At 34.8% G+C, this 25867-nt stretch overlaps 1 protein-coding gene across 2 annotated transcripts in view; it reads right to left on the reverse strand.

Moving 5' to 3' along the window:
• The window catches only part of LOC100649920, a 69853-nt gene that overhangs the window by 15841 nt on the left and 28145 nt on the right, over positions 1-25867 (reverse strand). For both annotated transcript variants that reach the window (XM_012321303.3, XM_012321305.3), the window contains exons 2-4: positions 7595-8121; positions 5156-7355; positions 3749-3869 (exon numbers count right to left, since the gene is read on the reverse strand). In XM_012321303.3, the coding sequence (XP_012176693.1) occupies positions 3749-3869; positions 5156-7355; positions 7595-8121 (2848 nt within the window). The remainder of the gene's footprint in view (positions 1-3748; positions 3870-5155; positions 7356-7594; positions 8122-25867) is intronic.

A 25867-nucleotide genomic window follows, 5' to 3' on the forward strand; every position in this document is an offset into this window, starting at 1 on the left:
TAAAATAGAAGGAAGCGTTACTTGTTGCATGCTACATAATTAAATACTGCATATTTAAAAAATAGAGCTACGTTTTATTCTAAAGAATCGCAATCCTTTCAAACATTTTTAGTTTTTTTTCTACTATTTTGTATTTAAACATAGAAATTAGTAAATGAAAACATATTTCACAAAATATTTGGAATTTTTGAACATGTTTATATTGCCAATCAGATATTCATCAGTAATGCGAAGATTAAATATGAATAAAATGTGTATGCATTTCTAATAGATTTCCAATAAAATTTGTCAAATAATTAATTCTCTTTGGCAATAAATTGTAATTCCTACGTCAATGTAATAATTTTAGTAAAAACCTGTATGCAGTTTATGTTATTTTTTCGAATTTTTCAACGACTTTAACATTATTATCTGTTCAAGTTTTATCTCGTAAGGTTCATAACTTAATGTATACAACATAACTTATATGTAGATAAATATATGTAACAGATATAAAAGAGATAATGAAAAATAATGGAAAGATATAATATGTTATTAATAAATATTGCTATTATTCTTCCTCGTCCCATTTCTTGTGTGTGTATGTGCGTGTGCGTGTGTGTTTGTGTGTATTGTTATCCTTTATGTATAATGTTTGTGTTATACGGTATCATGATGTAAATTAAGCAGGTTTCATTTCCTCCTTTCTTGATGAATATTAACGTCTGAATATGTATATCGTTTCTTACATGTATTTATTTTATCCGCATGTATAGGGTGATTCATAAAAGTACGTCTATACTTTCGAGAGTGAGTCTACATTAAAATAACATGTATAGCTCCTACGTGTCAGTTTACGAGTTAGAGATGATTGAAGAAAATATTCAAAATCCACCTCGTGCCTCGACACATGTTTCGGAATCAAACATATCCTAATCAAGCATTATGATATGATAATTTATTATCTCTTTTCTATTGAATCCCGTTTCGTCAACAAACAACATGAAACATGGCAAAGCAGGATTTTCTGAATATTGTCTTGGGAACAATTCGCAAAATGATTCTTCGCAAAATGAAGACGTATTCTGCTATATATAGTCCAATGTCAAGCCGTGCAGAAACGTGTACCGCGGTAGTTTCCTTAATTATCTGTAACTCGAAAACTGTGATACATAAGACAAACATACAAGATGTTCTTAAAACTTAAACGGATGTGCCAAACAGATGCTAGACTACGGGGGCATAATCTATAAGCAAAGAGACGAAAGAAATGTTATGTAAAGTTTGTCAATAAACGATTCGTTGCAGAATTATAAAGAAATGCATGAAATAAGTAACGACGCACGCAGTTTATTCAAACTGAGCAATATCCTCCTAATCAAATGTTCATTGATGAGCTTGTATCCGAAGACAAGGACAACATTTTGAAATGAGAAAATAAAGGTACTCGACAATCGTTTTTGTCATATTGCATATGATATTTTTCAACTATTAACGACATAGAATTGTTAACATGTGATACGGTCAATTTCTGTGTGGTGTGATGCGTCGTTATCTATTGCAATTTTTGTTTATAACTCTGTAACAAAGTACTTATTGACATTTCCTTCTTTCTTTCGCCTAAATTAAGTCCTTACTGTTTGGCCATTTAAATTTTTGTGGCTGCCTACAGGTATAAATATACACTTATATGATATTTTTTTATTTATTTTAATGTGTAGATTCATCCCCTGAAGTATAGACACGCATTTATGAATCATGTACATTCTTGGATGTGCACTTGCAAGGAAGATACGAACGTTTACGCTGTATAATTGATATTGGTATACAGCCTTTACCACAGTATTGTTTCTGTCTGTATAATCTTTTTCAGCGAATCTTTTTCTGCAGCTATCTATGTTCTATTGTTTTTCTGCAGTGGTAACATTTTTTGCATGCGTTATGTCAATGGTCTCTTTTATTATGTATTGTATTTCCTGTGGTTTCTCGTATTTTCATGCATCGTCATGACTGGCATGACAGTATTTTTTTTATTTTTACGAAGAATTGTCTTAAACCATTTTATGAGCCACTTATATAGAAGTACAGTGGACTCGGTACAACGCGTTTCCCTCTATAACTTGGATTCGTTTAACGTCACACTCATAGTCCATATACAGGGTGTCCCACATTTTAATGTACAATATTTAATTGTTCTGTAAGGAAAGTTCGGTGTGCTCTGCAACTAAGGACAAGACTGAAATGTCGTGTAACAAAACGATCGCATATGCTTCATTAAGTTATAAGAAACTTACAACGAAAGTGTAAAATGCGACGAATGTACGTTAATATTCTTTTTCTCGGTTTAGCAGAGGATAAGACAATATATATGTATAATATTCATGGTAAGTGTTGATATATGGCACATACATGAGAGTGTATTTTATACATGTAGGTATGTTTATTGTTTATGGTTTTACTATACGACGAAAAAAGCACGCTATTTCATTTTAGTTTCGTCCTGGCTCGTGAAATAAGAGCCGAGGGTTTCCAAAGCTGCACGTGGAGAAGTTAAACAAAATAAGTCAATTAATAAAGGCGATCGATACTTTGAAATATCTCGAAAATGCTTGGTCCTATCAAAAAAATGTTTGAACAAAAGTTGTTGGTTTGTATCAAAGGAAGCATTATTATTGCCAATTATTTTTCTGTAAATCGATTAGTAGGTCTTTTTCAGGGTCAACTCCATTTTTTTAAATCGAACCATGTACTTTTTGATACATTAATCGAACCATCTCCGCATTCCGTGTAAAAGGTATTGACTTATCTATACTGAAAAATCACTAATTTAGCAGATATTTTAACTTGAATTTGTCAAATTTAACATACGAAAAACAAAGACAAGGTAAACGCAAGAATACAGTTTCGTGTCTTTCCTTGGTTCCAAACATCCTCTATATTATATAGCTTTACATGTCATAATTTTGTTAAAACTTCTTAAGGAAACATTTACGAACTTTTTACTATGTGACATTTTAGTCTTGTTTTTAGCTATACGACACATTAGCAAAATTTATACACTAAACTACGGGTACCCTGTGTAATGCATACATATGTACATGTGGTTGGTATAAATAACGCATGTTATCGTGTACAGCGCATATAACGCTATTTCCTATAACGCAGAACGTATCCACCGCGTTAAACGGTGGCCCACCGTACTTGTCTATATTTGGATCTTATATAATATCGTAGCTTTCGCCGTTTAGGTACTGCCTTTTTACTCCTTTATCTTTCTCGTGTCTTATCACGCGCATGCGTTTCTGTGTATATGTTCTTGTAGATTTTTTCTCTTTTAGACTGAGCAATATATTTGTATCAAATCAGCCCGATTAAACAAGTTTCTGTTGTGCGTGCTATTGTGAAAGTAGTTTTATATCTATTCAGGTAGCTGTGTAACTTTACGATTCTTTCGTAGCCATATCTTTCTTCAATAATGTTTGGCATCTACTGCTCGATAGTAATATTTGTCTTTTTTTCTTTTTTATCTATTACATTTCGGTAGAATTGTCTGTAATTTCTATTGAATTATACGTTTTGTACTTCTTTTCCATTTTATCTTCTATACTTTATTATTATTATTATTATTATTGTTGTTGTTGTTGTTGTTATTGTTATTATTATTATTATTATATATGAAATAAAGAAATGTTTTAATTTTGCAATGTATTCAAATAAACAATTGTAGATATTGAAGGAAATAAATGAAGATTCGTTAAAAACGACTTACCTAAAAGCGCAATGTTTACACGTGTACGGCCTTACGTCCGTGTGCGTTCTGATATGTTTCTTTAACATGGATGGCTTTTTACAACGAATGCCGCATTCCTCGCAAACGTATCGGCCTCGACCTTACATAATAAAGAAATAAGTTGAAACCGTTAACCAGCACATAATATGCTATTTACGAAAAAGATATATGTCTCAATAGACGTACACATAAATGCAAATATTAGTTGTGTGGTCATATACCTATATCTTTAACGTGACAATATATATATGAGAATACAGGCTGGGGCAGAAATCGTAATACAAGCGGATAATTTCACGCAAAGAAATAAAACAAAAATTTGATATAGCATTTTCATCACAGACTTCGTTTTCGAGAAACTCGAGTTTGAACTACATGTGAGAATATGTCGAAAACGAAGAACAACATTTTTCATAAGGTGTTTCGTTCTTTTTTTTTCTTCGAGGAAAACAAATTTAAAAATCGCGCGCGTTTCAGATTAGTTCGTAATTAACTTTTAAATGAGCAAATATTATATTACATTTTTTACTTATTTTCACATCTACAATAACTTCGTATTGATTGTTTATTCATACGAAATCTGTACTTGTTAGTTAGCCATGTTAAAGTATATTTGACAAATTTCCAAATTTGATTTTATCAGAAACGGAGCGTCGCGTGACAAAATTTTATTCCATATTTTCGACTCATTTTTTCATGTAGAATTACCCCATGCCCAATTGTACTATGATTTCTCACCCATTCTGTACAATGCGTGATAATATTTCGCTTTTCTTTTTCTCAGTCCTATACGGAAATTTAGAAAACTATAAAAATAGTATTAAAATAACAATTTTGTATAGTTTTACACTCGCTAGCTATTTCACCATTCGCCCTTTCTTCTAATACTTCATCCTCTTAAAATTTGTACTCTTTCTTCTATTACTCGTTAGAGACATATTACGTATAGTGACTACAGAAAGTATTTGTACACCATTGAATTTATACATTAATTATATATTATATTACATAGTAATTAATCAGATACGATTATAACACATTTCACATCATTTGGTAATACCTTCGTACGATTATAAAAGCTTGATAGTATGTAAATGGAATGTAAAACCTAATAAAAAGACGCTCCATTGGAAAATAAGGTACGTACAAATACTTTTCGTAGCCTCTGTCTGTAGATATAAACATATCTGACTGGCTTACTAACTGACTTATTGCATATTGGAAAGAAATTCGCATATTCGTTTTCTGATACGTTCCAATTTCTCTGAATATCAAACGTAAACAAACAAGCGAAAATACAAAGAGAGACAGGTGTTGGATTGCGCATAAAGTCAGTACTGGAGTCGAAGGCAAGGCAGCGTGTGTAAAAACATGTTATATCTTTACCTCTACCCCTGACATATGTATAGTCCTCGTTGCTTTCAAATCCCCCGTCGAATATCTTAACCCTTTTCGCTTTTTCTTGCATATCGCTATCCAAACCGCTATCGGAACTAGTTGGGGTGGTCGGTCTTTCCGAGGAATGCGTCAAAATGTCCTCCTGTTTTTTCCAGGCGGTCGTATAATTAAGCGGTCTGTGCCTCGAATCATAATGCGCCATATCAACGTCAGATGGTACTTCTTTGCATATCTTCCAATTCGAGTACATAGATAAGCCGTGTTGTTGTGTCACATACATCGGCTGTGGTCTATTCAGAGTGCAGTAAAATACTCTGGTCGAACATTTCAGGCCAAGATATGTATACGCGTGACCGTTCAAATAAAGCTGCCCGTAGGATTTCTTCGGCCGAGGGGTTTCTGGGCTTATGAGCGGAAGCGTGTTTGCCGTAGGGGTGATACCATGATGCTTCTTGGGCGTGAACGTGCCTGGCTTTAATGGCAACGAAGTCGGCCTCAAGAACTTGAGGCGAAGTCTCGTCGAGGTCTCGTTAACGCTAGGAACTTTTGGGCTCGTTAATCCGATCTTCAAAACGTCGTTGCCAGGAGTTTTGAAGCCGAGCTTGGGGTCCTTTGCCGGGCTGGCGAGATCCAATGGCTGGCCTATCATCGAGACGTGTCCATTGGACATCGGCTCTGGAATTCCAGCTATTGGCGTTTGTATCTTGGTGGCGTTGGTATTTGTACTTGGCGTTTGTATTTTCACCGGACTGGCGAGATCTAAGGGTTGAGGGACTATGTGGAGGCCAGGCAATCCTGGTATCACCTTGTATCCGGCTTCATCGGTGGCTAAACTCGTGGATATGTCTATGGCTGGCGTCAGGGTGTGTGGTCCAGGCATACCAGGAACATAAGGTATAACTTTACCACCGTGAAGGATATTCGTGATTCCCGGTTGAGGCAAAGTCAGCGGGTTATAGGCAGTGATACTGGTCAGAGGATTTAAGTTTGGCTCTAGATAACTGTAGCACGACATGTTCGGTGCTATATTCGAGGTTGATATGTTCGGTATGATCGGCGCCAACATTTTCGGAGTGTTGGGCAAAGATATGGAGGAACTAGGCGTGCTGACCGCCGTACGCGGTGGTTTGTGTACCATCGTGCCTCCCGAGTGAAGACCCGATCTAACCACGATCGAAGCGGTCTCCGAAGTGACGCACTTGCTGCTGACGATCTGCTCGCTCGTAGGAGAGTTGGTTTGTCGCGGCTCGATTCTCATCGTCTTCGTTTCACCGGTATTGTCCAATATCCTGACTTCCCCGCCGAACATTTGCAACGAGTTTGGTCGTGGATACTTGCTTAGCTCCTCGAGAGATCGTAACGTGGTTGGTACAGGGTCCGATCTCTGTTTCTTCATGGGTGGAGCGTACGCGTCGACGAGCCTCGTATTGCCCAACAGAGGCCCGGGAGAGGGAAGGGGTTGCAAGGTGTTGTAATATTCGGAAGACTTGGAATCAAAATCCGACTCTCTTTTCTCCGTTTCCAACTGATAATCTCTTCGAGGACTCACGCTGCCTTTGCAGTAGTACTTACGATGAACATCGAGATTATCGATACTCGAGTAAGGGATATTGCAGGAAGGGCAGAAATAGCTCTCGTATTCCGTCGTTCCCTCTTGACTCGAGTTTTGATTTTTCAACAGGAGATCCTTGATTATCGAACTTTCCGAACCGTTCGGATAATCTTTACTTTCTTGCACAAAGCTCTCACTGTAACATCGTTTTCTCGAAGCTTCTTCCGCGGATGAGAGATTCAACGGCTGATCGCTAGATTGTTTCGTTTCCACAAGGCTTTGCTGTCTTTGAATCAGTTTGTGCAGTCGCGGATCTACCGCATCGACGATCGCTTGGTTGTCCGTAATAATTTTATCAATATGTTCCTGTACTTGCTCTGGGTTTGGTTTCGGCATGGCGGTAGCGGCTGTCGAGGAAGAACTGTTCGTGGAAGAAATGGAGGAAAGGGAAGACGTTTCGATATCGTTGTTGACACACTGGAGGGCCGTGTGAAATTTTGGCTTGTAGATTTTCCCCGTTTTAATCGTTTTTACACTAACTGAAGTCGTCGTGGGCGTCGATGACGGAGGGGGTGGTGGTGTGCCGGTTCCGTTGCTCGCACTGTCGGACAAGCTTATGTCCGAGTCCTCCGATACCTGTGAAATGATCGAATGTTTTTACGTCACATGTTTTCTCACTCAAATCTTACTTCTAAGTTAAAAACCGAGTGTTAAAGTTGCATTCGCGATCTTAAATAAGCGCTAATATCAGGCTTTTTTCAAACTCAAACGGGACATTACGTATTTTGATGACTTTGTATCGGGTTAAGCCTAACAATGATAACAGCTCGAATAACTTATTATAAGTATATTCGAAAGTGAAATGGGAAACGTACCTTGCTGGCATCGCCACCCTCCATCTTAAGGGCGTGAGCACGGGATCTGCAGTGTTTGTAGAGATTCGACTTGGTCTTGAACGCGAATCCGCAAGGAACGCAAGGATACGGCCTCTCGTTGGTGTGAGCTCGGATGTGTTTTTGCAGGACGCTCGGTTTCGCGCACGACAGCCTGCAATAAGGACACACGTAGCCGTTTTTCCTCGATTCGGTCGGTTCTCCGTCCGCGGGTTCCGCAGAGATCTCGATCTTGATCGGATCTTTCGGCGACTCTCTGGAGTCCTTGGCCGACTCCTTCCTTTTAGTTGTCTCTGGAGAACCGTTGCTGACCACGGCGTCCTCCTTGGGCTCCACTTGCGGCGTAACCTCGGTCGTCGCCATCTTCTTGAACTTCTTGTGCAAGTATTTCGGCTCGCCATCGTTATTGTTATTGTTGTTATTGTTGTTGTTGTTGTTGTTGTTACTGGTGTTGTTATTGTTGTTGTTGTTTGCTAACTGTGGGTCTGTCATCGCCACAGTGTGAGTCTCTGCAGAGAGGAAAATGAAAATTCGGTAAGAAAATTGATTCGGTGTTTCGCACGAAACATGTTGTCAATTACGAATAAAATTTGCCTTCTCTCGTCAAAGTATTCATTTCGAATGTTTCGAGCACATATACATACGATAATAGCCATTAAAATTAGAAATGACGGAAAAATATGAAATATCGTTAGAAACTTAACCAAACCGCGTGAGGCACGCAAACGCGGGAAAAAAGATATATTGTTTATTTGGGTCCGATACTCCATCGTGATTCAGCTAGATTGTTCCGAGAATCGTCTTACGAGGAACATTACAATGAATCACGTGTTATGAGTAGAGTAATAGTTTATGATCGCGAAGAGCAGGAGATTCCGGGAAACATGTAAGAAAAGATTTACTAAGATATTCTAGAAACAACAGTGAATTGTCCAATAGTGCTGTGCATACAGTTACTCAAGATGAATAAATCTTTCATTTTTTCCTTTGTCGTCCTCTATACGTGATTGGACAATATTTACAGGCGGAATTTTATGTCTTATTATTTGATGAAAAGTAAAATTGTCTCGGCAAGGACAGCTTGAGAAAATTATTTTCAAATAATCTTTTATTTCAACTAACGCTTTCAAACAAAATTACAAATACTTTGTAGCATTAAATACTGTATTTCTGCATATATTTCTTACTTTGTTTAACAGCTTTTTCAATAGATAACGTTCAGAAAAAGCCAATGTATATTTTATTTATAACGAAAATAAAATCTAACAATTAATTAATACCTTTTCAAAGATAAGTCAAGTAATCAAGTAGAACCGCTTCAGCGGTGGTCCAATAGTAATTTGACCTTGTTTCCGAGGTATAGCGAGCTTCTTCTGTAACAAATTGTATCTGCGCGTCTTTACATTTCAATAATCTGACATTTACAACTAGTGCACCAATGATTTGTACGTGAGGTATTGAGCTCTGCTTATAAATAAATAATTGTATTAGTTTAACTACTTCTCTAAGTAAGCCTTTCGATACAATTGTTGCGACATAAAGCTCGTTATAACTGGAATATAACGTCAAATAGAGTATATGTTTATATGGACTTTTCTTATTATTCCCACGTAGAGAATTCAGCACTTAAGCGGTTCCTCGATGCTACGGGACACTCTGCATAAGCAAGAACGCGGTGAAATAATCGAATGAATATTCTTATCATGCTTCCAGTGCATGACGTTACACTCTTGTTTGTTTCGTCGTTGTATCTGCTACATATTTTAATGAGTATGTTACTGAGAAATAGTAAATTATGTCCACGCTTCACGTTTCACGACTTCCTATATGATTCTCAGACTCGGGCATGACTTAAATAAGATACTTGAAAATTCTATAACATCGTTTTACTTGGCTCGCTCGTAATTAGTTTAACATAATTGCATATATATTAGTCTATTTGAAGAAAAAAAATGTTTTTCTCGGAATTACTTCATTGAAATGAAACAATTTTTCACATTATTTTTTATTTATGCAACCATTTCCCGAAGTAAATGATACTTTTCTATTACGTCAATTGCTTCGGAAATATGAATATACAGAGTGTCACGTATTTCATGATAAATTTCAGTAGGAGCAGCTGCGTGAACAAATTCGTTACCTTTTACGTTATATATATATAATATATAATTCTGCTTTATTGTTTATGACTCAGACATGTGAAAAGTGTCAAAAGATTCAAATTAATAATAAAACTCGCTAAAAGAACAGAATTACTTGATTTACTTTATCTGGTTATAAAATAAAGTTACTTTTAAAATAGACCTAGAAGGTCAGTGGAAATCCACTTTATTGCAAGTTGTGACGTTTTATTTTCGTAATGTTCTAAATATTGTCAATTACCATCGAAATGTTGTCCAAAGTGCCGTTTTAAATGGTTCGTGCAAAAGCTGCACACGAACACGTTTGACGTGTAATTATCAGGTCGCTTAATATTCAAGGCCTGAAAGGTCATTCTTGTGGAGTTATACGGCAGTTACGTTACGAAAGCGGAAGAAGCCGAGTTCAATAGTTCAGAGCGTCGTTTATGCGCGAACAAGACTTTCCTTCGATTCGATTTCCATCTATAATGAAATTCGTTGAATGACGTTTTTGTTCGCCAGTAAAAGACGATCAGAAATTATTCATAGCGAGTAGAAGCCGTTCAAATTTTTTAATCACCGTTTATCCCATTTTGTCCAGCACTGTAAATATATTCGACGTTATCGATCGTTCGATATCTACGTCTAATATCCTTACCCCGACTAAAGGCACAAATTCTTCGCTTCTTAATGTAATTAGTAATTACGCAGAAATAGATTACGCGCGTGAGTTAATCAAGCGGTCGTAATTACTTTGTTTGTACCAATACACTACGGCATTCTACTGCTGCACAATTTACAAATTACTGCTATACCGATTTTACTGATTTAATTTCTTCTATTTAAGATGGTCGATAAATGGTTTGCATATCCCTTCGTTCGATGAGTTATTATCGCTTGACGTTCTTCGCTGTTCCTAACTATGGCGTTTTCGAATTACGTGGCGTAACGTTGAATAGTAGTAAAGTGTCATTCTCGGAATAAACGCAGTTGTTTTCCTCCGGTAATAGTCGATGTTCGATCGTTTTGCAATCTGTGAAAGTATTGCTTCATCCAATGTCTTGTCAATATTTCCAACACAATTTCCGTCTGATAACACGATTTTTCGTGCTAAAATGCATTCGTAAACCATTTTTTACCTTACGTTACCAGGAAAATGATTAGCATACGTATTTTATTCACTATCGGAAAAATGAATTGATATTGAAGCGGAAAATTCGATGAATAACGTAAAGTGTGAATCGATAGCGACGTAGAAGAGTATTAAAATTTGTATAACACATTTTTATAATAATTTTTCTAATAAGGCGAGTAAATATCAGTTTGTTGCCCTACTTTCGTGCATTTTTCTTGCACGTCAACAATTTTCTAGATCAACATTTACATTTCCAAATCATTTCTCCTTTTATGATTTTTATTCCGATTCCGTCCAATTGTATATCTCGGTTTCTAACTCCTACTCCTCTCCCCTTCTAACTATATATTCGATTATAGCTCGGATATGATAAAATTCACAATCGAAAAATTAAGCGTATCATATATATATGTATGTGTACATCAAGAATAGAAATCAGTATGCAGTGAGCGAAACTCGCGTTACAAGTACTTGTGTTTTGGTTCTAGTTCTTGTACATTCGAGTTGTACAAAAGGCAAACGTACAAAATAACAGAAATCTAAACCGAATATTCGAGCGAAACATGTTTCTACCTAGAAAAAGATTAAAAAATCATAGTTTGACACAAATGCACAGTAAACTTTGTTCAAACAACGGTATAGGAACGTGGGAGAAAAAATTGTTCCGCCAACTTCTATTATCCTTTGATATTGTTCGAAATATCAATAGCTACAGCTAGAAAACACAGCGGATTCATAAATGCCTCGGGTTTTTTCATTCCATTAGAAAATCTATCAATAGATTTTGAATCTATGATTTCATACTTTTCTGTAAAAAAAAGTGTGAAAGCGCTGTTGTAATCTGACAGACCACAAAATAACTAATTTTTTTTTTAATTAAAAAAAGAAAGATTACTTTTCTCTTTGTGAAAGATTTCACTATTTGTGCCCAATTTTATACAGTATTCAAATAATTCGTGTATATATTTTAACAGATATTTTACAAATTGAGTTATTAATTTGACGAAAAGTGAATTGCCCTTAAAAATTATGGATATTATCAAATAAAGAAATCAAAGGGATTTGCATTTGCAAATCGGTAATGAGAACCAGAGGAAAATTGCTAAATTGGCAAATATTGCCGCCATTGATATAATGCAATGGAATTCAAAGTTCACAATCAATATTCCATTCTATTACAACTATATTTCATTGGTACTGTCTATAGCCATTTATCGTATGCTATGAAAAATAAACGAAATTTCAGAAACCGATGCCAATTTCACAACGGTATAGCTCATATTAATTAAAAACTAAATAAGATTAACAAGTTTCCGCGTCGCTGATAATAATGCTGTTGACAAATTTATGAAACTGTATCTTACATTTCATGCCTTTATATCTATAATTCGCTATTGCATGCATAAAAACTTGACAACTATTAATGTTTAATTTAAAAAGTAACATATCCGGGATAACTTTTTTAGGAATAACGAAAAGCAATTTGGCAGTTCAGGAAGAAATTTGTTACTAATAGCGTTGAGAAAAACTATAAATTTTAGGAAACAATGGTCAAATATTATTATTTCATTCTTAGTCCTTGGGACCGCTCTTTAATGATTTTGGTATCTCTTCAAAGTAGAGCTGACTTACTTTGACTTGTGACACTTTTGATATACGTGAGCGAAATCTAATTATCCTTTATAAAATACGCACAGATACTTCGATTAATATTCGGAAATTGATATTTAAAACAATAATTTTTGTAAAATTGAACCGAACGACTTGAGCTTTTTTTAAAAGTTAGGATTAGTTTGTCAGATGTGGCAAAATCTAGTAAAATTGTAATTAGCTGGAATCGGGAAGAAAAAACGATAATGTAATTTAATGAAATTTAATTAAAAAGAATAAGATAATTTTTTACAATTTTTTTTTTTATCTAGGCTTGTAACGTAAATTTAAACGATACATTTCGAAGATTTATGCTGTTGAAAATGGTGAAAATCGCAGTTTTTCACGACTTTCGGCCTAAAGTCTTTCGATGCCTTTCGCTGATATATAACTGACGTCAATCTTCGAAATGTGTTATTTAAATTTTCATCGCAGACCAAGATACAAAGGTTGTAAAAAGCGATCTTTGTTTTTTTCTTCGTGATTCCGACCAATTGCAATTTTTTCAACGCTTTTGTACGCGTCATCCGGTAAACAAATACTTTTAACTTCTAGGTTAAAAAAAAAAGGGTGTCCGAATGTTAAGGAGAGTAATTGCAATTGATTTATTTTACATATTCGTTTGATATTTACTTAGTAAATCCTTGTTCGATTTTATGGTGGAGTATACGGACACTGTGTCGAATATACAATGGATTTCTGGTATCTTCGCAATTAAAAATGCGAGGAAATGATTTATACATCTCCTATGAAGATAATCAAATACGAAATGAGAAAATACAAAACTCGCCGCATCTCGTAAACAAGATCAAATAAAACACGTTAATAGGAACTTTTTTAACTATTTCTAAGTACCGAATCCGTCCCTTAAATATCGTTCGCTTGTTGCCAAACAGTCTGCATAACTGATTTGAAGAAACGTTTGTATTGATTAACTAACATTTTGAATTGATTAATTACCGTTATCCTACTTAAGTCATAACTTTCGTCGTTCACAGTTTTATAACATGTCCTCGGTTCTATATATTTACGTTCCATTGTAGAATATCAACATGTACGCATAGCATATCAAAGTTTAGCGATTAAAAAGCATTGAAATAGTTGAGTCTCTCGTTATTAATCCCATGTGATCAGGATCACATTCAATATTTCGAGTTCATAATTGACGAATTATTTTTCAAAGTATAATTTGATTGCAGTTATATATGTGAACTAATAATCACGATAAAATATCCGCATTGATACGTTTCTATTAAATTAAATTTTTGAATAAAAGAATATGATTCGTTGTGTTTCATCGAATTAAACAAACATTCGTGTTTTACGTTTCGAAGCGTCGATCGTAACGTAAAACGATGTAAACGGTTGCTTAGAATTTTCATTTTCATTTTCATCTTCCTCGCATACACGATGACGGAAGATATCAACAACTTGCAGTTTGGTCAATTAATCGATTTAAACGACATATCTCGTATGTTAATAAAGAAAACCGCAAATCGAGAACCGAACGTAAAGGAAAATTCCAATTTCAAAGTTTTTGAAAGTTTCTAAAAGTAAATTTTAAAAACCTTACTGAATAATCCTTGGAAACGTCACGTATATTCGGATATCGTTCACTCTACATGTGCTAAAGGCAGTTTCAGATATGGCCAGCAGTTTGGTCAAGTAGCAAGTAAAACGAATTTACACTGTTGATTCATCGATAAACAATGTCTTTCATTCTCAACATCCGCGGCAATTCTCCAAAGTGAATAATGTAAATTCAGCTTTAATGGTTATCTGACCAAATTATCTAAGAAAATGCTTTAAAATTAGACGTTCGATACAAGAATCGATGCAAGTTATCGTTCGAGCAATCATACGAAATTTACCAGCATACGAACAACATACAATTCTTAAAACAGAACCTAGATGCATAAATCGGTTGGCCAATACTAATTTAGCGAGAAGCCGTGGCAACCAAAAATTACGTACAAATTTGATTACGGCAGACCAATTTCACGAAAGAATACACAGCTACATAATTTGACTCGTGACGACGTAACATCTTACACGGCAAAAAGGAAACAAGCGGGAGAAGAAACAAAATGTCTAGTTCAGGTTTAAAGGCTTAGATATCATTATGCCTCGTACAAAACAGTCGCTAACAACGATCGAATATTCATCGTAATCGTTAAAACGTTTTCACTTTTGAAAAATGATCGCATAAAACGTAGATTTCCCCCATAATCTGTACGTTCCAACTTTATTTGTACTGAAAATTGAGGCAAGAAATGTGAAAACTTTATTATTACGTACATATTTAACCAATATGCAAGAAAAAATTAATCTGCCAAAGTATCTTCGTGTCATGATATAAAGGATAAAAGTATCAAACTCGCGAATGGAGATGATAAAAAGTACTTTTCACTTTTTCAATCGCTTTTATGATATACGATAATGTGAAATAAATTGTTGTTATCTACACAGAAATTTAAGTCGATCACCGTGAATAAACCATAAACAATATCGAAAAATGAATTAGATACAGATTTAATAATTCAGCACGCGATTTAATATAATTTCCTTATATGGATGGATTTTCGTTTTTCGCATAAAACAAAATATTCGAATGCGTTGATAAATGCGATCCATAACTTTTACGCGAATAATATCAAGTTATTTCGGCCAAAAATATTTCGCACGTAGGTTTAAATTCTAATTGTTCGTGACTCGAATGTATAGGAAATATAGTATTATCATATCGGTATTATTCGGTAATTTTCAAAATTACGTTATGGATTATGTGAAATTGCGTTGTTTCGTCTGAAAGCGTTTAAAAAAAGTGAATAATTACTCGCGAAGTGATTGGTTACTTGGAGTTGTTATTTTTGTTTGAAATACACAGGTGACTGATACGCGCAAGGCAACTCTCCTGTACGTGCAGACATACGTGGAGCGCAACAACGAAATTACAGAAAATTTCGAACAAGTTGGTGGCTAGATAGTTAGCCCTGATAAAAATAAATTCATCTTCTCTGACGTAATGTCTGCTAATAAATAGCGTGGCTATTATTGCCGCTCGCGTGAATCTCATTCGGCCGACTCTTCGAAAAAATTTTACTACAATTTGCGCGTTTCCTTCGAGAGTTGAAACGACTTGGTCCGTGGGACGATTTTTCTTCGGCGACGCTGTTTTCTGCGGCACTGATCGCCGAAATGCTTGATAATTTTGGAACGCTATTTATACGTGGTAACGGACGATGCTGGGAAATCAAGAGGAGAACGAGAGGGACTGGCCAGAAAGCGAGCCAACCTGCTTCTTCGCGTCCCGTCGCGCCGACTGAAGCGTTTCGCCGAAAACTCGTTGCAAACTTCTCGCGTCGCGTCGCGTTGTCCACCTATTTTCCATCGAATATTCCCTTTGTGTTGCGCGAGCAGGAAACGAGCTCCGATACTCCTACAGTGCGGGACAGAATGATAGTTCACATAACATTTTTATCTTTTATTTTTGAATATACAGGATAAAGTTGCCTAATACCGGAGCCTAGTTTGTCTCCTCCGTTACCGTTAATTCTTCAATGTCTTTGTTCCCTAGGTATCCCTTAATTAGTTGTTTTCTTCGCGCGTTTGCCTTGAAATTAATTAAGCGTCTTGAGAGAGCATGTCGTGAAATACTTTGTAGAAAGCTTTTCTAAGTGATTTAATCGAGTTACAAATACTTTTCAAATGGTAAATATTTCTGTTTTCCTTTGTTTGAACACGATTATGTTTTGATGCTATAACGAAGTTTAAGATTTACTTGTTCTTTATCATCAAATAACGGAGACTTATCCTTCGAGCTATTTAAGCTATCATGTTGTTGTTTCCGCATGTGGGACACTTGCAAGTTTCTATCACGAGACCAATCTCATATTTATATAAGTCTGATAGTGGAATTGACAAGTACGAAGAAGAAATTGTTCCAGACGACGAGAAAGTGATCGTCAAGAAAATTATAATGCAGAATGGTTGTTTGGTACTTCACGATGATTGATGTATGTATATGGTGAATAATAACATGGGTTAAATGTATAAAGTGTGGGCCCACGAAGACTGCGGTGTTGAAGAAATATAATAGATTATACGTGTCGAATGTGTGAAAAAAGAAGAAAACTAATAAATATACGGATCCTGCATTAGGAACCCATATTTTTAATTTCTGCTTTTTATCATTTTAATTATACGGTTAAATCGTATTAACTTTACCTTATGGAAAATGATATGAGAACGTGGTTTATGAAGGTTATAGGAAGAAATGGAAAAAGTGAAGATAAGATCGGTGGAACGATCCTCGTTAATTAATTGGCTCTTATAATATATGAAACTTGATTGTTATAGTATTAGAGATTGAAAGCGCTAGGGTATATTAAATTCCTAAGCAGTGCTATAGTGTCTCGTTTTTCGATTTATTTAGAAAATGGGTGGACGAAATGTTTAAAGTAAAAGTGCACTGCTCCGTCGAATTTGAAAGTTCATACTCGATAGCAGGTGTTCCGAGAGATACATGTTTGTAGTATTTTTAAAACACCTCAATGTCAACAAGAAAAGTATGTACCAAAAAAACGCGTGTCCCTATTTGAAAACGTTAATTCGATCTTCGCAAAACGTTACCAAGCCATCGACACAAGGACGAGAGTATATTATATCCTCCTGGATATCATACGTAACTTTTGTCCGAAACAATTTTTCATTGAGCGTTCTCGGACAAACCGGATACACCTCAATTAACAAACGCAACAGTTTGTGTGCATAAGATATGCAAAACATATATTTTCTTATGTATATATTCAGAAATGAATAAAAATGTTTTATCATTTTGGCGCTGTATGCATCTCACCATTTTTGTTTGCTATCTATAGCGATTTTATATGCGTATGCTTTGTTATATTAACACTTGGACGCAAATCTTCGGCGCAGATCTTACGGCGAATCGTCGGCACTTTTCAGTCACTCTGTTATCGTGTAATTATGATACGCTTTTTGAGAAAATCACGATCTTCACCGTATTATCTTAATTTATTTTGTACACTTATGCATTATACGAGTTTATTTATTTGTCTGCTGATCGTCCCATACAGTTCCAGAAATTGGCATTGTAATCATTTTTCTGGCCATTCACTTTCACCGCATCATTCGACTCGCAAATTGCCAATCTTATCAGCTCTGTTTGTAAATCGTTTCACTTAAATGGGACACTGCCAAATACAGGAGTCATCTGTTTTGCATGTATAATAAGTTTTTCTTGATACGGTAATACGGTAATTCCGAACTTTGCTCTACTCTTTTACTTTGTTTTACCTTCGCTCTACTTTTCGCGAATGTAAAACGATTGTAAAATCATGTTTGCCGACTTTTGCAATAATAGACTTATCAAAAGTTGGAGAAAATTCCGTTTCTTCGAAGATTTCTTCGGGGAAGGGATTTGTTTCGAGCTTTTTCAGAGACAGAATCGCAGGAAACGTGATAAACCGATCGAAAAATGCGATCGTGCGAAAGTTAATATCGTGTCAATGGAGAGCTGAGGAAATAATAAAGTTAATGGAATTTAGCAAGCGTAAGGATAACGGATTCGTTGAATACGCAGAAGCCCCTATAAAGCGATAAACGACCTCTGAAATTACGTGGAGCCAGACGTCGCTTGCGACTTTATTGGATCATCGAAAAAGAAATCCAGAGAAATGAATGAAACTACAACGAGTCCATTCTTATACGACGAATTCAGCTGGTTCATTCTTACAAATGCTGCTCTGTGAGCATGCGTCCAGTATCAGCGAAAGTCAGAATATCTTGCTACGGCCTCTATCAAGAGCGTTCATTGCCTCTCTATTTTGTGGGATTCGATCTCCATCGATCGAGTAAATCAACACCCTGATTCTAAATAAATCTTTTATTCGAAATCAAATTTTTCAGGCTTGGGGTTTGTAAATAGATCGCCGAATTTTATAGATTTCCATATTTTTATAAACGTAACTAAACACACGGAACCTAATCAGATATGGGAGAATAACAACGGAGTTAAAAGCACCCTTGAACCTAGAGAAATTTTCTAGACCTTTTCGTTGCAGATGCCAAGAGTAAAAACCAGAGAAACCTTAAAAATACTGAGAAACGTATATTTCGCGATCTCGAAGTTTTACAACCACTACTTTTTTTACATTTACGGTAGCCACATATTGGCGTAACTATTATTCGCGTTCTTTTTCAGATTTTTGGTAAGACGCGCCCTAGTCAAAAAATCAAAAAACAATTTTTCGAGGTCTATGTCTCTTATCTTCTGGAGTCTAGAGTCAAGAGTCTTGAGTATATTAGCTATCGACTCAACCAAGTAGATAGCAAAATCATTAAAGTTAAAGCTGAACGCGAATTTACATTGTTTCGCTTTGGAGATTGGAGGAACACGGTTTCATGAAAGCAGCGTTCATCCGCCGTATTCCTCCAAAATGAGATAATAAAATTCGGCTTAAGCTATATAAACTTTTTTCGTCGTAAGTTCCCCTCCGAAGAAGATAAAATTCTATTTATATTAATTTTTTCAGTTGTTTTCGAACGTTAATATCTAATGTTATTCGCTTAAGAATATCGTAAAGATATTTTATCGTAAAATGCACATAAAAATCAGGACATCGCTCATCATCTTTGTTATAATTCATCGATATAGCAGATAACATTTCATGATAAAATATTTTTGAAATTTTTTTAACGAATATGGTTCATCGTCATACAGATGATAAAACAAATTTAACGGAATAGCAAAGAAATGAAATCTCTATGGGGGCGAGAAGCTACGACAAGAAAAGGTCATGGTGGTTTCCTAATCGAATACGGTGTTTCGCTAGATACATCGTTGGTTCAACAGTTGAAGGTAGATATGTATTTTTAATTAATCGAATTAGTTGGTTCTTTTCGTTTATATATTACTTTCTTTTGAGTGCAAAAATATGGAACGTCAAGCAATATGTTCACTGTATAAAAAGAATTCAAAAATTCAAAGCATCGATCACGTTTCTTCCCGAAATACCTCGAAAAAATCAGTTTTTGAATTTTTCAACTACGACGCACTGCACCAAACGGTCTGAAAAAATTCAGGGTAATACGCTGCTACTGTAGAAATAAAAAAGTAGTCATTCTAAAACTTTGATACGAAGTACACATTTTTTAGCATATTTCAGCATTTTCCATTTTTTATACACGAAATTTGCAATGAAAAAATCCAAAAAAATTCTATAGCACACGCCATCGTGTCTGCGAAGTGCATGAATTTTTTCAGAATTTTTACATATTTTTAAATAGCGAAAATACGAAGAAATAGACAATGAAAATTTACCCTCTAACTAGTCCTCCTGTAGAAGTAAAGAGTTGAAAATTGATTCGCCTTTGCAGGTACGAAAACGCAAAATGTTTTCTTTTGCTAAAATATACAAAATATAAGGGCACTTTTAACTTCAACCCTTTCGCTTTAATCTTTGTTTCATCTACTAAATATTACGATAAATATTCAACTTTGCATACTTTATATATTTTTAGATATTTTACGCATTGTGTGCGTTTCTGCAGCTTCAAATTTCCCATGACCGCATAAAAATCCGCGATTCTAGCGATTGATAAAGCTATAGTCACACGCACATCAGTTAATTATAAGACGATAAAGTATATTAAATGACTCGTTTCTCAATAATCCGGATTCTTGCAACGAAAATCTATATATGATAACTATACATGTATATCATTTGTACATGTATCGTATATGTATTGTACGAAAGAACGTAGTGCATTGAATATTTCTATCTAGTGAACGATCTTAATCTCCTATGTATTTTCCTCGTAGTATTATAACGTTTCATGGCAAAGGTATTGCTTCGATATCGTGTAATTCCAGTAGATGCAAACATTACGGCTTCGTAATCTATCGACACATTAAGTTAGATAGTGAGTTACGAACTCGATCTTTTAAAAATTGCCATTTTTCAATAAACGATATATCCAAAAATTTAATTATTACACTACTTGTTTGTATTGATACATATTGTAGCTTGTATATTATTAATGAGCATCGATTATTTAAATTGGATATACTCGACACACATACACGAATAGTTGTGTGGCTCATTCTACGTATGATGCAATTTATATTATAACGTGTGTTAAACAAGAAAGAATATTTCTTCAACAATTTACATACACAGGCAAATTGAAGCATCTTTTTAAACGTAAAGTCTTAGATAATTTTGGGCATGAAGACATATTACGTACAAAAAATAATCTTAGAAAAACGATTTCTGGATTATATTGTAGAAGAGTAGACAGAAGGTTACGTCTGTATGAAATTAGCTGGCCATATTTCGAATCTCGCACGTTTGTCGTTGTTGCAAGTTGTTCTACGTTTATTTTGCATTGTTTCAAAGAAATAGTGATTTATCTCGAAAGGTTTCGGAAGCAACCTGGTAAAAGTGAATTTGGTGCGAAAAAATGCTAGCCACTCGTCGACGACATTTGACCAATTTTCTCGACGATCCAACAGTAAAATCGTCCTTTTGTTCGTGGTCCGGTCATCAAATTTTTTTTTCGGTTGTTCTAAAGTTGTAAGTACGTGTTTCAAGGGAAGTACCCTTTACTGTATATTATTGCCGTCAAAATAAAGAGAAATGCCCACTGACTTGTGAGTACAGCCTTTTCAAATTGCTTGCTAAACTATGTATGACATTGAAATATAATACTTTGGAACAACTAGGATAATCCAGAGCAACTTTTACACGATCGATTTTCAAGAAATGGGAGGCTGTTAAAAAATTCACATTTTTCGGATTGTTTCTAAAACCTTTCGAGGTAAGTCATTATTTCTTTGGAACAATGTTGAACATATTTAGAACAACGAAAGAACGAGATTCGACAGTTGGACGGCTAACTTGGACGGCTATCACGCCGCATTTTACGATTTTGTTGTTATTTTACTTTATATCCTTATCGACCACGAGAAAATTTACTAGGTTTTACGCTGATTTTCTTAAGAAATCATCAGGGAAAAGCGACTGTTTATGACGTTTACCACTGAATTTACCTGCATAAAAAAAGCCACACGATGTCATTTAAAGAGAGTTACTTAAAAAGAAACTTGGATCTTATTTTTGAATGAGAAATTTTCTTCGGTACTTTTATTATTGTATCAAATTATAACTAGTTTTTGTCCGAAACATCTTTTTACGACGTTAGGGAAATTACTTCGTATTTATAATATAACATCTATTATATCTATAATTAGGGAAATTTTTATGTAGCTGTCACCCGATTTTTCTTTCACAGATGTCACGCGACTTTTAACACTTTTTGTAAGTATAATACTGTCCGTAGTTGCAACTATACGTATCTAAACGCTTGCTGGATAGGTGTTTTAAAAATTCGAGTAATCGAAAGGATAATAACAAGTGTCACTGAAACTTGGATATTTAACGTGAATACAATGCATATGACAGTGTATGTATGACAACTGAACACATCGGTATTTATATAAATTGAGCCGATCTATTCATGAAATTATTTATTGGGTTGGCAACTAAGTGATTGCGTATTTTAAATAAGAAGGAAAATTCAACATTTTTGCTTCAAAATATAACTTTATTCAATTAGGCAGTGTCATAATTCCATGTTCATAAAACTTCTGATTTTTACCAGCAAAAAGCTGAATTAAATGTGATTTTACATCATCAGCGTCATTAAACAACCCAACCTATTTCCAATAATTTTTGGCGAATGACCAAAGATGCGTTGGGTTTAGCATTATCATGCTGGAAAACAACACCCCAACGATTTGCCAATTCTGGCCGCTTTTCTTGAACTATGTCGCTCAGTTCGACGAACTGTTGAACCTACACGTTTGAATTAATCGTTTGATTTCTTGGTAAAAGTTCAAAGTACAAAATTCCTTTATAATCTCACCAAACTGACAGCATTATCTTTTTTTTGGTGAATCTCAGCTTTTGGTGTCGTCTGAGCCGGTTCATCTTACCTATTGACAAAATCCGCAATCACTTAGTCCAAGTGACTTAGTTTAAGTTAGTGACTAAGTGATCACGGATTTTGTCAATGAATGGTCGTAACAAATCCTTTTGTTTTGTCAACCTGTTCAAAGCACCTAACCTATATAGTTTTCTTGTTGTTTAGACTTTCACCTTTAATTCGGTAAAAAAATTGTATCGATTAGTTATTTAGTTTCGTTTTTATCCCAATTTAAAAATGGAAGAACAAGATGCGCATTTCAGACATATTTTATTGCATTATTTCAGAAAAGGTAAGAACTCATCGCAAGCACACAAGAAGTTATGTGCCGTATATGGGAATGAAGCCTTGAAAGAAAGGCAGTGCCAATATCTAATCAAGGACAATATCTAATTGAACAGAGTTATATTTTGGAGCAAAAATTTTGAATTTTCTTTCTTACTTAAAATACGCAATAACTTAGTTGCTAACCCTAGAACGATGGCCTTGACAATTGCTACCAATATTATTGAAAATTGGTAAGGTTTGTACACTTCTCTATGTAATTATTTTAAATTTATCTTCTTTTTCGACATCTTCATGTGTAAAACAACAATTTTTGTATGAAATAATCAAGTTTATGTATCTAGTTTTATCAATAATTTCCTAATATCAGAATCAAGCGTACAATTTAGATACGTTATTTAGTTGCAGTAATTTAAAAACTAACGATCTCACTATTTAATATTAAATTTCCAAATATTCTTACGCCATGGTTTAATAATTATTTTAAACAGCCAATTATAATTCATTTAGGTACTTTTATTCGCTTTGTATTTAAGCTCAATTATTAATCAAAGTATCAGATCCAAAGTCGATTTGTTCATCCATCGTCTTTCATAAGAGATAAAAAATCATTTTTTCGAAAATATTCCAGAACTGATTGGTACATGTATGTGAATATCTGCATTACTACACTATCATTTTTTAGCACTAGATTCTCCTCAACTTATTTGGTTACAGGAAAAAACAAAAGTCGAATATTGCCGATCTGTTATCGAGACGATACATACGATATTTGAAGCAAACAAGTTCTGTCAATGACGTTCTTGTTGAGACAAAAGTGTGTCATTTGTCGGCGTGACAAAAAAGTATCCGCAAATATGAATAATATAAAAATAAAGCAAAGAATTTAAACCTTTATGGCATTCATACAAAAAAATTGTGATCATACTCGTGAAACGCGATAAACACCCTCGTACAACTTGTTAGATAAATTTAACATTTCGACGCACTTTCCTACTTTTTGTTTCCGACTTGTTTCTCGTTTATGTATACATAGGCAAACTAATATGTAGTTACCAAAGATGTAAAGGTTCATCGATCAAAAATCATATCACTCCTATTATACGGAACTCCACTTTTACACTTTGAATATTCTCCTGATTTAACATAACGTAAAGTATTATTATTATTAAAATATATTACAGTAGCCAGTATTCCATATCCATTTTAACGATCCTCTACAACCAATTCTAATGCATTTCAACAAATCAATTTGATACCTATATTAATATGTTAATAATTCATAATACTGCAATTCCATTGATTTTTCAATTGGGTTTAGAAATCTTTTCCAGGAAAAGTTTTATATTATTTTATTGGCTTTGTTCTTATAATGCCAAGAGACGATAGCACAGATTCCTTTGGCCATGCATGAATACATTTCATATCGTTTATATCCTAAACGAGTATCACGTTGTTATTTTATTTCCTTTGTTATTTCTTATTGTGAAATTCAACTTTCTTGTTGTTCATTAAAGTAGCAACGTGTAATATGTAATTTTAATGTGTAATAAAAATTTAAAACATCTGACATGTGTTTCAAGATAAACTTTTAGCAAAATTGCCAACTTTTCTGTGCATATCGATATCAGTATCTCTGCACGTGTATTAGAAAAACGATTTGCAATTTCCAAATTTGCAGTTTCGTTTTATCATATTATTCGATGAACTTGGTTTAGAAAAATATATTTGAGATTTCTGATACTAGTCATATCGATTATGCCAGCAAAGAGGCAGCAACCATCGCTGATAATGCTGAAGGAGCATCCGTAATTGATGATGCTTGTGCCAGCGGTAAATCATCTGGCGAAAACACCATCCGCTTCGTTTCTCAAATTTCCAGTAACCGTGTGTATGTACATATATCTGGCTCAGCGATTTTCAACCTTTTTTATCTCATCGCACACACGAATTAACCAGTAAAATTCTGCGGCGCATCAGGAAATATATTATATTTGCTTCAACACGTTTCATTCGCATCGGACGGCTATTGTTGTTATTATTGTTACGATCTAAGGGAAAAGAGATCGGTTCACCGACTAAATAGTCGAGTAATGCACGTTTTAACAATTCTTGCGGAACACCAGTGTGAAAGAAAATCGCGGATCTGGACGGTAAACAGATATCTCACCAATTTCTCTCTAGATAGTCCCCAATTTTGTCAAGAATACCACCAATGCCATGATAAAACCTGTAATCTCCTCTTCGCAAAGAGTAAATTTTCCAGTGATTCGACATGTATTCCAGACGAACATATTGAAAACTTCGTGGAATGATACGTCAAAGCTACGAATAGCTATTCAAGAACCTCGTTTCAATCACGTCTTAAGATTTACATGACAATTGTATGTAAATTCGAAAGAGTTACAGTAAATTATCGCAGAGTTATTTTCAATTAACCACGATAATACGCAAAAGCGCATATTTATATCTACAGAGACAATTGGTGGTCTTCTTTGAAAAAAAGAATGCCATCTAATAAAGAATTTCAAGATGCAGCTACTGACAATCTTATTGCATCGAATAACGATACCATAATTCTGGCAATAAAAAGCCACAACAGCGGTAATGATATTACGTATAGAAAAGCAATCTATCTATTTTTATGTCAAAGATACATTCATAAAAAATTAATTTACATGAACGTCCGCGGTCTAGTCGTTACTTTGTTGTCGCATCGTGTGCAGCGTATCGATCTTTCAAGACCGCATCTGTTACAGCATCCGAACAGGATCTAGTTTATTTAACGTTTCACGTTAAACATTTTGCCGTTAGTCAGATCTGCAAATTGAACTGTATATATGTACACCTACAGGGCGAGATAATCCGGTCACGATTGGTTTTGTCTCTATTCGAAACAAATATCGATCTATGAGCGTTGATGGGCTATAATTCGTGGCACAAAACGTTTAAGCACTTTTTACGTTTAATCCAGGAATGCGAAACAACGCGATTCTAAATTAGAAAAAAGAAAGGAACTGAATGTCGGTATCGATTCAAACATTATTTTTAATA

The sequence above is a fragment of the Bombus terrestris genome, chromosome 13, assembly GCF_910591885.1.
Source record: "Bombus terrestris chromosome 13, iyBomTerr1.2, whole genome shotgun sequence".
Taxonomy (NCBI): Eukaryota; Metazoa; Arthropoda; class Insecta; order Hymenoptera; family Apidae; genus Bombus; species Bombus terrestris.